This window comes from Siniperca chuatsi, linkage group LG21 (genome assembly GCF_020085105.1).
Source record: "Siniperca chuatsi isolate FFG_IHB_CAS linkage group LG21, ASM2008510v1, whole genome shotgun sequence".
Taxonomy (NCBI): domain Eukaryota; kingdom Metazoa; phylum Chordata; class Actinopteri; order Centrarchiformes; family Sinipercidae; genus Siniperca; species Siniperca chuatsi.
Genome location: NC_058062.1, coordinates 10,451,352 through 10,466,374, shown reverse-complemented (window position 1 = coordinate 10,466,374; position 15,023 = coordinate 10,451,352). Strand labels below are relative to the sequence as shown.

The 15,023-nt window shown below is 39.2% G+C and overlaps 2 protein-coding genes and 1 long non-coding RNA gene across 4 annotated transcripts; 1 reads left to right on the top strand and 2 right to left on the bottom strand.

Annotated features, from left to right (window-relative positions):
- Positions 1–117: 117 nt before the first annotated feature.
- Positions 118–8,092, bottom strand: LOC122868662 (very-long-chain enoyl-CoA reductase-like). Of its 2 annotated transcripts, XM_044180843.1 has the most exons (12): positions 6,240–8,092; positions 5,724–6,071; positions 4,862–4,913; positions 4,701–4,745; positions 4,484–4,587; positions 2,993–3,108; positions 2,667–2,772; positions 2,468–2,540; positions 2,336–2,379; positions 2,151–2,208; positions 1,931–2,019; positions 118–1,107 (listed from the first exon to the last, which is right to left on the bottom strand). In XM_044180843.1, the coding sequence occupies exons 2-12, from the start codon at positions 5,889–5,891 to the stop codon at positions 934–936; spliced, it is 1,029 nt and encodes a 342-aa protein (XP_044036778.1). In that variant the 5' UTR covers positions 5,892–6,071; positions 6,240–8,092; the 3' UTR covers positions 118–933. The 2 variants fall into 2 exon arrangements, with proteins under 2 accessions (XP_044036778.1, XP_044036777.1); XM_044180842.1 differs by having other exon boundaries at positions 5,724–8,092.
- A 767-nt stretch (positions 8,093–8,859) lies between these two features.
- Positions 8,860–13,268, top strand: dnajb1a (DnaJ heat shock protein family (Hsp40) member B1a). Its single transcript, XM_044180845.1, has 3 exons — positions 8,860–9,482; positions 10,527–11,107; positions 11,272–13,268. The coding sequence occupies exons 1-3, from the start codon at positions 9,272–9,274 to the stop codon at positions 11,500–11,502; spliced, it is 1,023 nt and encodes a 340-aa protein (XP_044036780.1). The 5' UTR covers positions 8,860–9,271; the 3' UTR covers positions 11,503–13,268.
- Positions 13,121–14,837, bottom strand: LOC122868668. Its single transcript, XR_006376156.1, has 2 exons — positions 14,546–14,837; positions 13,121–14,239 (listed from the first exon to the last, which is right to left on the bottom strand). It is a non-coding gene; the product is annotated as an uncharacterized LOC122868668 (long non-coding RNA).
- Positions 14,838–15,023: the final 186 nt, after the last annotated feature.

Below are 15,023 nucleotides of genomic sequence, written 5' to 3'. Positions count from 1 at the left end.
AGAATAAATTCCTTATCCAATCTTGGAAAGCACCGTCAGACTGAGTTTCAGTCTGTGTTTGTATCTGCACAACTCTTCAAATTAGTAAACAAAAAATAGCATGGGAAAAGATTTGCACAACGCTGACAATGCACAGAAACTTTATAGTAGATACATAATACACTGACAATGGTTTGATGACTGAAACTTGGTCTTTTCACTTCTTCAGTTGAACACTTTTTGTACAGTATAATCATCTTATGTAAGTGATATATATTTACATGTCTGTGCCTGCTGTCAGCTGTGTTTTTTCTCTGTTATTTTTCCTACACCAGAAATACACTTGATCTATGTACAGACATGGTGGAAAATGTGGGAATCAGCATACAATTTCTAATCCAGATAGCACTAACTGGAGTGTAAAGGTCATTTGGATCAGTCAGATTAGTAGAATACTGCATGAGGCCACAAAGCTGTCAGCTCCAGGCTGCACAGTAGTTTGACAATGCAGATTAGTTTCTGGTTTTCCCAGCACTGTGGGAAATGTCAATGATTAAGTTGCCAAAAGCTATGAAAACAATGTGATTTGTTAAAAACTAAACAGCACTCTCAATCAAACATGTAACAACTTACCAAAGTAGCAAAAATAATTTCATCCTCTTGCTTCTTCAAGATCACATACAACATAAAATTAAGACTTTGCTGCATTTAACTCTAAAGGATTTCTTTGCCTGTAACAGTCCTGCATTCACTAGTCCAACACTCAGAGTAACTGTAACTGCCACTCCTTGTTATGGAAAATGTTACATGGAGTCCATATGACCAAAATCCATCCGTGCTGTTAACCTCAGCAAACACTTTCTGACATCCAATAGATGGAGAGGCCCCTTTAAAAGGACCCTAATCAGCGAGGGGGTGGATGTGTGTAGCAACTGTTGTTTTCTCTGCCAGGCTCTACAGGATGAAGGGGAGTATGGAGGAGCGCAGGGTTGGATAATCTCTGAACTCCTTTAAGTAGCTGCGGTGTTTGCCTTTGGCCCACACAGTCATCTGGATGAAGGCCACGAGAGTGAAGAAAGCCACAGGCACACACTGGGTCATCACTGTGAAGCCCATCCAGGAGCCCAGCTGTGAGCAAGACGTTTGCACACATACACACAGAAACACACACAGGCACACACAGGGCATTGAGATTTATGGTACATGTGTAGGACATAACCAGTAGATGGCAGCAATAGTGCATCTTATTGCAAGGATGAAATACAGATACTGTGTGCTATTACTACTGGGTTGCACAGACACGCACAGTTGCTGTCAGTATTTCAGTGTTGAAACTGGAACTTTATTTGTTGCAAAACATAACTAATAACCAAACTGAAAAGAAACAAAAATCCCTTGAATTAAATATTCTTATACAGATTCATAGTCATAAAGAAGTAGAACTAAACTAACTAAACAAATTTTAAAAAAAAAATCATATTTTAAAATTAAAGGATAGCGTCACAGTTGTTCAAGTCTGTCTAAAGACAATAGTCAGGTGCCCATGTGAACATTAAAACAGGTTTAGCACGTCTTCTTTTCATACTGGCCAGTAAAGGATTCCTTTCAATGTAAGTGAAAGTGAAGTCAAAATTCACAGGCCTAGTTCTGTGCAAAAGCATTTCCTTGTTGAGCTGCAATGGAGGGATAGTAACAAAAAGAGGGAATTTGTACTAAAAAGACTTGGAAGATATCCTCTTGATTTGACTAGATCAGACTACCTGAGCCTCATATTAACTTCATATAAACTTTGGAATACAGTTTTGCACAGAATGAGAAGGATTTTGTCCCACGTCACATACAATGGAAGCACATTAAGAAGGAATCTCTTAATGGCCAGTGTGAACAAGAGAAATGATTACAATATGTTTCAGTACTTATTTTCCTTTATTAGACTTATGTATCTGCTTACCTCATATGTGTAGTTCGGACAAGAGACCAGCCAAAAAATCCATGTGAAGGGATTTTTTGTTGGGTAAGGAATCTTCTTGGTTTTTGAACCTGAGATGATTGGTAAAAACAAATAAAATATTGTATTGCCATGTACTGTTTGCTGCTTTTTTTAAAATATTAGAATGACATTGATGTAAAAATGCAAATGAACACTATATGCATTGTTAGAAAATGCTCACCTGCTAGTTTGAGGTTACGAAGAGCAACATGGATGGAAAAATTCCCTACTTGACAGAACTGTGTAAAACAACAGTAAAAACATCCAAAGATGATCATCTACATAACAATAGATTGTTGGGTTTAATATGTGGAAGATACTTTTACTGAGCCAGAGATATACAACTTAAACAGATCTCAAACTCACCAAGAAAATGTAAAGTCCTGTATTCACCTGCTGCTGCCCGTAATCTATTGATGTGTCACAGAAAAATGGATTAAGATGGAAGTCAACTTCTACTGATGAGTTAAAGTGAGAATTGCAGTGGTCTGCACTTACAGGGTGGGGTGTATAGAGGGTGGTTGATGTAGTATGCCATCCAAGCTGCAGAGCACCAGTAATAGCCACAGTTCTGGAATAGAAAGAGGGGCTATAATAAGTCAAACTGTCAAGATAGTGCTCCACATACAGAACACAGCACAAAATAATAATATTCTGTATATCACATTCAAAGGTCAAAATTATGCAGCTCACTCACCTTAAATATGTTTCTGAGAGGCATGGTCCCATGGGAGATACGATGGACAAACAGTGTCTCCAGAATCCTCTTGATGTAGTGGAAGGAGTGACACATGCAGGCCAAGCTGCAACAGGACACACACACTTACATATTTAGCTGTTATTAATACATTGCCCTGCTGCAGTCCATTATACTTGGCCCTGACTCAGTGTCACCATAGCAATGTGCTTCACAGTTGTTTGTCATGTTTAGGAGTTATCTGTGCAAAGCCTGGGATTGCGTGATACACTGCAGCAACATAACAAAAGATCCCCAAAAACATAAGATGACAACGTGACACTCACTGTACGACCCAGTGCTTGCTGCTGGTGAAGTCATATTTCGGTGAGTATATGAAGGGAAGGCGGAAGTAGAACATTAAGTAGATGATCAGTGGGCCAGCGCACTCTGTCAGGAACACCTGAAGTGAGCAAAATGCAGCCAGATGCATGAGAAGTGCAAAAATATGAAAAAAGGCAGAAAAAACACAAAGCACAAAACGTAGCAGTCATGAATGAACCCATGGACAGCATTACAACAGCTAACACTTAACTTCTCTAATAGAAAATACACTAACCAGTCAAACAGAAATATTTTTTCCCTGTTAGATCAGCACTTTGTCCGTTTAAACCCTCTGCCAAAGGGTGAACATGGAACTGACACCAGTATGGCTCTGGCTTCTCTAACAAGCCTTCTTGTCAAAGCCTTCTTAAATCAAAAACAGTTCATGTACTTCTCCCCTGCACTGACAACCATTCAGTGCAACAATAATAGTATTCAACATGTGCACATGGAGCAAATGAGACACTAAGACAGCTTGTAATACCAGCTTTCCACAAATTATATGATCAAGTTAAGCAGCACAGCTGGTAGTGAAATCGATCCCTGAATCAGCACCTGGAGCAGAGCCCCTGGCTCAGCATGCCTGACCGATAGCTACTGGCAAGCTCTGCTGGGAGCACTACATGCTCCTCCACCCACCGTGCCATCAGTCTGAAGCCTGGCAGGGTGCTGGTGGTTGTGTCAGGGTTGGTAAGGACATGGAATGTAGAGACTGGGTGGGCAAGGGTGAGTAAAAAGGCGTAGTGAAAGGCAAGTGAGAGGTCAGGGGGATAAACACCTTTGGGAGAAATGGGGCCGTGAGATTATATGTCCTAGGACAGAGGACAGGCGGTGCAGGAGGTGAGAGAAAAACGAACCACAGCAAATCACCTCTATCTGTCAATGTGGGTTGATATTTATATTCAAGAGTTACTGAGTGGGTGAGAGGGTGTCTGTTTACATTTAAAGTGCAAGAATCTTAAAAGACCATACCAGAGGTTTTGCATGTTTTAGCATTAAGTACAAATCGTGTACACTTTGCACACCATTTTGCAAAGCAAGCCTCTTTCCCTGATAGTCAGCAAAAGAAAAACATTGCATTCATGAGCTACAGCTGATTCATATCCAGAAGACAAGCATGCAAACTTTGGAGTTGAAAAGGACCATGTGAATTTAATCATGTCTTGTATGAAAAAGGTTGTTGTTTAGAGGATCAGAATCTTGCATGCTGGAGCATCCTTGAAATCAACAACAGGCAGATTTTTTTCAAAACATACTGTACTCAAAACTGATTTTCCACATGCTAATTTTTATTACGGGATACCAAAGGAATATGGAAGGTGATAATCAATCTAAAAACATGTCGTATAGTATACTTTGGAAATTAGCTTACAGTCATTTAAAGCATGCACGGTTAAAACATGCAACACCACTGTATGGTCCTGAATGTTGTGTCTGTGCACATGTGGACTCACGGTTCCCCATGTGAGCTGGGGTCCTAGGTCACTGAAGTAAAAGCTGGCTGTGGTTCCCACAGGAAGTGTCTGCAGAACTTCCTCATCCCTGAGACACTTGGCCTCTGAGAAACATGACAGTCCACAACCATCAGCCGAAATAAGACCAGACAACATCACATAACTTCATCACAACACCTTGGATAAATGCAGAATTTATTGTAAAAAGCAGACGCACTTGGATCCAAACGCAGGGATTGTCTGGCTGGATACCACTTGTGATCTGTCGAAATGGAGAGGAACTTTACTCTTGGCATGCTCGAGAGATCATTTCTTAAAAATGAAGATAGGAATAAATAGAAAAAGAAAATGTTGTTGTAATTTCATAAACTTACTCACATGATTTGTGAAACAAAGCTTTAATATCCAAAACAGTGGCAGTTGGCTCCACCTGCAACCAAAATGTAAAAATAAACCATACTTAATATAGTTTTAATATCAGCAACATTAGTGTGCAGACTGCCATATTGACATTTACAAGTCAATTTACAAGATATTGAGTGCTAAAAATACAACAGCAGTAGTCATCTGTATTATTGTCTTTTAGTGCAGAAGTTTTAATTTCTTTTGGAATCTGTCAGACTTGCATTTTGCCATTTTCATCTGCAATGTGATCCCTTGTGTTTTTCAACACAACTGCACATTTATACAAGCTGCTAATCATGTGTGTCTGCCTGCCTGCCTGTTGGCCCCTTGTAGCACAGGCATGTGCTGTATTCCTGTCAGATGAAGAGGGAATTCTCACCTCCTAACTGCAACCCTCGCTCAATAGAAACGTAACTGATAATGACTGCACTTGACCAGGCCGCCTGTGAAGTAGATGATTATCTGTAAAATTACCCGCCTGCTCACAGTGATGACCCTGTAGTTCTTGAGCTAACACAAACATGTTTCCTCTGACTTCGCTGCAGTAAGTAATCCAAGCCTCTGCTTATGCTACTTTTAGAAGAGACATATTTAAATCATGAAACTTTTAAAAGGAATCCACTAGGAGGTGATAAACTGTAGTAATTGATCATAAAATCTATGGCATGCTACACGTTCTCGAACACTCTTTGTGTCTTTTGTATAGGGATAGGGATCTGTGAACAGAATGCATCATGTACCAGTTAAAGCAGGTATTATCTAGTATTCTAAAAATCATTATGGTCAATATAAAAGGTGAGTGTAAACAGAAACCCTCCGGCATCCTGACACTTACCTTGTCCAGCAGCAGCAGTTTCTCTTTAGTCTTTAAGTCCACGATCTCCACCTCAAAATAAACAATCCTTTTGGCCTTTTTGGGAGGTTTTGGTTTTGGCCTCGCTGAAGACTTCTTCTCAGGTTCTGCTTCATTTACATTCTTTGCCTCTAACGCGAGTACATCCATGATAGGCTACTGTTTTAACAAAACGTCAGTAGCCTGGTGAAATAGTCTGTGATATGTCCAGTGACACCGGTTGTCCTCTACTGGTATGGAAAGCAACCCCCTGCTCACCCTCCACACAACTGTCAGTCCAACTCAAGTGTCGTCTTTGGTGTCTTTTGGACTCTCTGAATAGCCCTCAGCCTTCAGAAGAAGAGTGACGGAAATATGTGAGACCATAAACACTTTTTTCCTCCACCCCCAGATGGAGCATGTGTATGTGAGAGAGTGGAGGCAAGCGAAGCAGGAAAGAAAGTGAGGAGAAGTGGAAGGAGAGCTGGCCTAAGAACATGAAATGAACCTGCTCCTCACCTGAATATCAGCCTCTTCATGATCAACAGCCCCCCTTCATGCAACAAAATGCACTGAAGACGAAACTGGAGAGCACCAAGACATAATCCACAGCACGCCATTTGCAAGGCTAAATATAAGTCGCCTGATTTGCTCTGCGCCAGCTTGGTAACCTTGGGAAGCCACATACAGCCCTTCCCTGTGGCAAATGCCAATGCTTTCATTAGACCTATAAGACACATCTCCTGTGTGCTCTGCTCCTCACTTGGTTACACAGTTAAAAGCCTGATCCACGGGATGAAAGACCTCCACATGCCGCCCCCCCACCCAGACCACCTGTGTGGCTGCTATTCTTTTCTCTGTCTGACCTCCAGAACAAAGACATGTTTATTTCAGGGCCTGTGTGGTTCAAGGTTTGCGTGCTGAATGAACAACATCATTTCTAAAATACCTCAAGGAGGTTTGTGGTGGGAGGAGGGTGAAGAAAATGCTGATTGGGAGAAGATCAAAGATGCCGTTCGTCACTCAGGGTCAACTGATCATCGCACATAGCCAACTGCATATCTATATTCTAAGGACTATTTATAACTGGTAGGAGCAGTCAAAGCTGGCAGCAAGCAGGGCTATCACTGTTTGTATTCCAAGATCGTTTTTGAACCTTGTATTAGAAAAATCCCTGTGCCAAACCTAATCCTTTTTATTCTAATTCTAATTCTTATTTTTAATCTCTCTCTATGTAATTAAAGATTTGACATTTAAAAAAGATGTAATCTAAGTAACTTTATATCGATGTTTGTAAATGTATTACATTCCATAATGATTCTAATCTCTTAATTTGATTTGGGATTTTTTTTTATTTGCGTGGCATGCAATAAGGATAAAAAATAATTTAATTACTATTCATATTCAGAATAATATACTGTAACTTCATCAATTTAACGGAGCCTGAGTTTTTTTTCTATGAACTGCAACTGGTGGACACAGTAACAGCAGCACTTGTACAATAGAAACACAATAGTCCTACAAAATATATTACCTTTGCAAAGCTTTTTGTTTTTTGTTGAATCTGTGTCAGAAAGCATTTGATTTTACTACATGCAAATTTTGGAGTCTGCAGTTCTGATTAAAGACCCCCAAACACTCTGGACATAACTTATTTCAACTTGTCCCCTCTGGTGGGCGCTACAGAGCACTTTACAACCAGTGAACAACTAGACACAAGGACAGTTTCTTTCCACAAAGCAACACAATCATGAACAATTCATTTAGCCACCTGAGGTCTCAGAGTAATCCTGTGAAATCACCATGCAATACCAAATCGCTACACTGCACTTACAAATGATGTACACACACAAACACACGCATATAATCCCTTTACTAAGCAGATTGTATATTCTGTATATCCATCAACAAGATCACATAAACTACCTCTGTATTTATATTAACTACATTAGCCATACACTGTTATTTATTCCAGCATACTTTGCACTGCCATGCACTCTTGCACTATTTGGATATACATACTTGCACTACACACTGTATGGTTGTTCATTGTTGTTGTATATATCTATTTTCATACCTACATGCTTGTATATAATAGCTGTATGTTTAACTTTGCTCATTTTTGTTCAGCTTTGTTGTCTTACGTCGTTCTTCCAGTATAGCCTACTTGTTTTTGTTGCTGTGTAAATATACTGAGAGCTACTGGAAACACGAGTCAAATTATTTGTATGTGCCATCATACACACAGATGCCAGGGGTGTTTGTAATATTTTGTCCATGAGAGACTAAATAACAGTATAATATGAGTGTACTTGGCAAATAAAGTTGTTTCTGATTATGCTTATTTTATTCCCATCTTATATATATAAATGTAATATAAAGTAAAAATAAATCAATAAATATATAAATATATACTATAAAGTAAAGTACATTTACTCAAGTACACATTTGAGGTTCTTGTACTTTACTTGAGTCTTTTCTTTTCATATATATATTATCCACTCTACAATTCAGAGGGAAATGTTGTACTTTTTACTTCACCACAATTATTTGACAGCTTTACTTAGTAGCTATAAGCTTATAAAATATGATGTTCTGTTCTAAATTAAACTACCTAACAGTATATACAAGTAGACCTGAAACAATTAGTTGATAAGTCGATTGACAGAAAATGTATTATTTTGATGAGTGTTTAAGTCAGTTTTCATGCAAAAACATTCCATGATTCCAGCTTCTTAAATGTGAGGATTTACTGCTTTTCCTTTTAATTATTTTAATTTATTTCTTAAATAATTTTGAATATTTAATTTAATGATATAATTATATAAAAGCAACACTGTGACCATTTTACTGCAGAATGAGTATTTTGCTGATAATTGGAGCCCACAGTATGTTAAGTGAAGCCCCTGGCCATAAGGGCAACAAAAGTACCACGAACCAAGGCGCCTGCGCATGCGTATTCAAATAAAAAAAAAAAATACTAAAAGGGCCCATGGCATGCTGATGCAAAATGCAATTAATTAATTCCAGAAATCCAAGCAATACCAATTTCATTCGGATGAGCTGCGGTTCAGTGTATGTATTTTAATTTAAAGACAGCTCTGGCCACTTCTTGGTGTCTACTGCGACTCAAGCGAAACCGGAAGTTGTTGGGTGTGAATCCTCTCGGCTCGGTAGTGATGACACACAGCAGCAGCAGCGGCTTCTTCCAGAAGTTTCCTTCGCGGTTTACAGCTCGGCGGCATCACACGGACACTCCTGCGTGAATACGTTATTTTAAGTTGCGTGGTGTAAGTTAAGTGACATCTTTTCTCCTCATCTCAGTAAAGAGTAGAAAGTTGTCCACGGACTGTGACAAGTGAGGGAAGCTAACCTTCATAGTTAGCTAGCCAGCTATTGTCCGCAGCAGTGACAGCTGCGGCGGCGGCGGAGGCGTCGGAGTCCGTTACCCGCACACGGGACAGGCTGGATATGTTGCTGGCACTGAACACTGAAGCATCTGCGCTGACAATGTCTTTATGAAGTGGAAGAAGAACTGACCGGTCATTGTAATGGGTAAAGATTACTACAAAGTGCTCGGAATAGCCAAAGGTGCATCCGAAGATGAGATAAAAAAGGCGTACAGAAAACAGGCCCTGCGCTATCATCCTGACAAAAACAAGACTCCCGGATCAGAAGATAAATTCAAGGAGATTGCTGAAGCTTATGATGTCCTCAGTGATGCCAAGAAGAAGGACATTTATGATCGCTTTGGTGAAGAAGGTAACTGAACTCCTCTTCCCTGCAACTTGCATGTGGTTTTTTAACGTTAGTTTGTGCAACTACTTACTTGTGATGTTGCTGTAATCAGCAAACCCAGCATTTGCACTTTCTGGTTCTGTTAAGATCTAGTTGATGCATCCTCCTAATCGCTCATTGCTGTTTCTGGCATCTTTCTACACCAGTAACCAGACAATGAAGAAGTGTGTGTGTGTGTGTGTGTGTGTGTGTGTGTGTGTGTACAATAGATGCGGCTGCAGAACTTACTGGAAACAGCGAGTTCTTGCCTGTTCTGTCAGTCTGTCACTGGAATGATAATGTTGTTTAACCAGTTTTTAAAAAAAATGCTCATATTTGTGCCTTTAGGCTGTAATTTTACAGTCTACATTCTTCATGGTACAGGGACAGAGATCTGAGGCGTTACAAGCTACATTTATACATGAACTACAGCAGCATGATCATTATTAGTCTTGCAGCTAATGAATGTTTTCATCATCAGATTATTCATTGGATTTTTGTGGAGATTGATCATTTACTGGTAAAATTAAACATAGGTGAGCACGTAACAATATTAGCATTTGTTAATTTCTAATAATATTTTGGTAATTTACTTGATTGATGACAAAAACTGATTAAAATTACAGTGTCTTAACTTTTTCAAACTGTCAGCCCATTATTTCAATATGTTTACTATTACAGTAGAATTTCATTGTAATTATGATTTCCTTAGTAATAATTCTCTATTTGCAGATACTTTAGTTATTTCTAGGGCTGCACAATTATTTGAAATATTATCGAAATCGCAACATGGCCAAGTGCAATATCCAAATCGCAGAAGCTGCAATTTTTTGATGAAGGTAAAGTACTGTAGCGCTGCAGAGGTGCCCCGGCCTACAAAGCTTGTTCTCTAGGTGTTAGAAAACATGTTTGTTTGGTACAGACCCCAACAAATGTCACAATATCATGATTTAGATAGATTTTTCAGTGAAAATGAAAATGGTGACTTCCCTCCCGTCCTTCTCTGCTTCATGTCTTCTTCCTCTTTAGGATTAAAGGGTTCTCCTGGTTGTGGAGGTGGAGGACACAGCGGTTCAAGCTACAACTACACCTTCCACGGAGACCCTCATGCAATGTTCGCTGAGTTTTTCGGTGGCCGCAGCCCTTTCGATCATTTCTTCCCACAAAATGGGGATGACATGGACATCAACGACCCCTTTGGAGCATTTGGCATGGGGAGAATGGGCGGCATGGGTGGGTTTCACAGGTCCTTTAAATCCCACCCGGGAGGCCATCACAGAGCACATGAGAAAAAGAAGGACCCGGCCGTGGTGCACGAGCTGAAGGTGAGCCTCGAGGAGGTCTTCTCAGGCTGCACCAAAAAGATGAAGATTTCCCGCAAGAGACTGAACCCAGATGGCTGCACCATGCGGAACGAGGACAAGATCTTAACAGTCGACATCAAGCGTGGCTGGAAGGAGGGGACAAAAATCACCTTTCCCAAAGAGGGAGATGAAACTCCCGCCAACATTCCTGCAGATGTGGTGTTTGTAGTTAAAGATAAACCCCACCCGGTGTTCAGAAGAGAGGGCTCGGATATAATTTATCCTGCAAAAATATCACTCAGAGACGTAAGTGAACACTCGTATCACCAAATATCACTCGGACATTTATTTTTCGACAAATTAATTGTTTGTTCCAGTAATATTTTGACTAAAGATGCTGATTAATTGAACATTAGTGGCTTTATCTTTCTAATCACCTTGTTTTCCATCCTCTCCCCGTCTCTCTCCAGGCATTGTGTGGATGCACAGTCAACGCCCCGACACTGGACGGCCGGACCATCACTGTGACCTCCAGAGACGTTGTCAAACCTGGAATGAAAAAGCGTATTTCTGGAGAAGGGCTCCCTCTCTCCAAGTGCCCTGAGAAGAGGGGGGACATGATCTTGGACTTCACAGTAAAATTTCCTGACAAACTGGGCCAAAGCACTCGAGATGCACTCAAACAGGTCCTTCCACCGTGACGTGAAATGATAAAAGTTAACATTTCCACCAACGATTGAGGCTCAGGGCAGATTTAGTTCCAGCTGCGTTTAATTTGACTATCTGAACGCCAAATCCATATTCTTACCCAGTATCTAGTCAATGAGCAATCAGCTGAGTAACAGTGTTAAGTAATGGCCTGCCACAATGTCAGATTAAAGGTGGAAAAGATAATAATAGAAAGTATATCATGTGTATATAGGTAATCATGCAAGGTGTCAAGTGATTTGGTTTGGCTGCAAGAAGGAGAAACCAGAGTGTTTTTGTTTTTAAAAAATTGCTGAAATGCGCCACTTGAAAATGTAATCTAGTAAGTGAGGATTTGGTTTCACAGCAGCAGTTTTAGGGAGTGCTTTAAAGTAGCACGCAGCCAGCTAACAATACCTCAGGTGCAGTGACGCATGTAGCTATAACTACAATACATTACTCAACAGGACATGATTTGGGTTGCTATTAGATAAAATCAAGACTTAAACACCCTGAGATATGGGGATGCACTGATCTGATCCACCAACACTGACTATGAAGCGGATCAGTATCGATCAACGTTAAATGCACTTTCTTTGTCAGTTCAGTGTTTCATCTACACTCGTAGTCACAGCTGACTGCCAGTTTTTAGGGCCACAATCTCATAAACTGACTAGAACAATATAATTAAAATGTGCACAAGCTGAAAATGAATAATGGTGATATATGGATGTCTCCAAGAAGAAGGAAGAGATATGAAGTTACAGTTGTGTAAAACATTAGAATGATTCCAGGGAGTTCCACACAGCGAGGAAGCATTAAACAGATTTTAAATATGAGTTTAGGTAAAGAAGAGAAATAAAATCCCTGGTGTTTAAGATGGCAAATAATTGTCCCCATGTAATTACAATGTGTGTGTGTGTGTGTGAGAAAATATGTTGAGAGCATGTGTGTATCCTGTCATGTGTGACTGACAAACTACCAAATCGTATAAAGCTATTTACTTCATTCGTACCCTTTGAGGATGCACATCGAACAGTATGTGTAATATTTCAGTTCCTCCTCACCTGGTGTTACTCTCCAATCTGTTTGACTACTTATTTAATCTAAAGCCAGTTTTTTCTTCTTATGTTTTTTTTTAACCCAACATAGTACAAACCCGGTGCAGCCCGCAACTTAAAGGCCTGCAGAATATATTTTTGTTTGATTATTCTCTTATATTATGCCTTCCCTTATAGCTCATACCTGACAGCATTCGGTCCAAGATGTACAATATCTGGAAGTATGTAGTTTCACAGTTCAGTGGGTAAAACTATTGAACTCTGTCACATTCAGCCCTGTGTACCTTTGACTGTAGTGATGAAGGAGGTTAGTAAATCAGTCAGTTCACTTTCACATTTTAAGTATTTTTGGTGTTGATGTGACTGTCACCTGCTGGAGTTTTAAGTTTCTAATTGACACAAACATGTGGTTTAACATGAATGTAGAGATGTGTAATCTCTGTGATGTGTAACTTTTTTTTGTAAAACAAAAAAAGGACATTTGCTTTTTGTTTTTTTTCTTGCAAACATTTTCCTTTTTTAAGGGGGAAAAAAATCATTATTTTGTTTATATCTCTTGTTTTTGTTTTGAATTTCTTCATGTTGAGATTCAAGATATTTAGGGGTTTTTTTTTAAACAACAAAGCTTTTATGAATTGATAATGTGAGGAGACATTTTTAATTAATCTTTCCTATGCTGTGATGATTTGCATTTCCACATTAAAGAGACTGGCTAACAATGGTGGCCTACATGTTCTAGTTATTGAGGACATTTTAGCATTAAAGCTTTCCCCCCAAAGCCTTCATTCAAATGTCTGAAATGTGAAGGAGCATTCACTGTATTTATTATCTCCATACTACACAGCAGGCCTTAATCAATACACTGTTTGTGTTTGTGGATCAGTAAACAAATGTAAAAGTCTGAAGTCCCCATAGCACCTGAAGGCTGAAATTGTTATTACACCCACGATATGAAATAGTCGGACATAACTAACAATAATACAACATACACACTGAAGCAAAGAACGTTAAAAGGGATTGTTCCATATAGGTGCAAACCTCAGCGCACTTCGTGGTAGTCTGCCTGTTACACTTCAATATCTTGTGAACAGATTTGACAATAGAAGATCATGTATGTGTGTATGAATTTTATGCAACATGGTCTTACAGTAAAATGTCATGCCTTTTAAAAAAGATTTTCATCCATTTCCTGAAGTGTAAGCTCAACATCAACATTAGAATAATATTAAGTAAACGGTGGGTAAAATATCTGACCAAGTTAAAAACGTCACAGAGATGAAAGAGCTGTTTAACTCATTATTATTATGATTATTACAAATAACACTAATACAATACAATAATAGTATGATTAAAGAGTAATGAACACTGGTTATTATTATTTTTAGACGTATTAATTAGAGTATTACTAGTTGCATTTGAGGCAACATCGGTATTAATAATGTACACTCTGTTATCAAACCAAATTGAGAGAGGGGCTGTCCGCAATTTGTGGCAAACACCCCACTTATACCCAACCCTCCAACCTTATTGGACAAGGGCTCCAAAAAAGATTTTCAACCCTTTTCTCAACTGGCGACTGTGTTTCCTGGAACAGAGATGGTGACATAATGTCTTTACTTAACTTGTCTTTTACAAGAAGAGCACTTTCTTGGCCATTTCCAGATAACAATTGAAATGTAAGCCTCATCTTCTGCATTAACACACAAACAAGTTACATTAGTAGTTGTGTTTAAAACAGTCACGTTTATACATTGTACTATACCCTCTAGTGGCCACAGTGAGTAACTACATGTTTGTTACTTTTTTATTATTTTGAAGGTTTTAGCCGGAAGCATAACTATGCTTTTGTGTCTGCCTTGATACTAGAGCCATTGCAATTACTCACTGTGGCCGCTAGAGGGCAGAAAAACTCCTGATTGTAACAACGAGCATTACTTTATCAAAACTAAATAGACGTATCAGAAGAGAGAAATATGGCAGGTTATGTGAAACAAACCTTGCATCGTTTTTCTCTTTGACGAAGAAAGTAGCTTTCGCGGACAGTTGTGCATCCACTAAATCCCTTCTACAGTTCAAATAGTCAGTCCATGTTACTAGCTTGACAAACTAGGAATCATTGTTTTTCTTGTCCTCTAGTGGCCACAGCGAGTAATATCAAGTGCGACACCATAGCATAGTGCCACTTCCGGTTATAACCTTCAAAATAAAACTGATAGTAAGCCAGAGGCGTTGTGATGCACCGATACTACCAGAGGGCATTGTATACTCACAACTATCAACGCTCTTATGGCAAAGATCAACTCTAACAAGCGTTAAGGCAGACAGTTTCATGCTAACACTTTGTGAACACGTTGTAAAATAAAACTTTCAAAATAGAGTAATGTCTATAATAACATAATAATGTAATGATGATACTTCGACGCAACACCTGGGCTAACTTAAAGTTCCTCTAATCAAAACAAGTAACTTAAAAC

Bases quoted from the DNA above. Each gene is read 5' to 3' on its own strand.
- LOC122868662 (XM_044180842.1), bottom strand. From the start codon at position 5,891: ATGGATGTACTCGCGTTAGAGGCAAAGAATGTAAATGAAGCAGAACCT. The intron at 2,541-2,666 runs GTGAGTGAGCTG...TTTCTATTCCAG, and splicing joins CTCTCAGAAACATATTTAAG to AACTGTGGCTATTACTGGTG. The intron at 2,380-2,467 runs GTAAGTGCAGAC...ACACATCAATAG, and splicing joins CCCTCTATACACCCCACCCT to ATTACGGGCAGCAGCAGGTG.
- dnajb1a (XM_044180845.1), top strand. From the start codon at position 9,272: ATGGGTAAAGATTACTACAAAGTGCTCGGAATAGCCAAAGGTGCATCC. The intron at 9,483-10,526 runs GTAACTGAACTC...CTTCCTCTTTAG, and splicing joins TGATCGCTTTGGTGAAGAAG to GATTAAAGGGTTCTCCTGGT. The intron at 11,108-11,271 runs GTAAGTGAACAC...GTCTCTCTCCAG, and splicing joins CAAAAATATCACTCAGAGAC to GCATTGTGTGGATGCACAGT.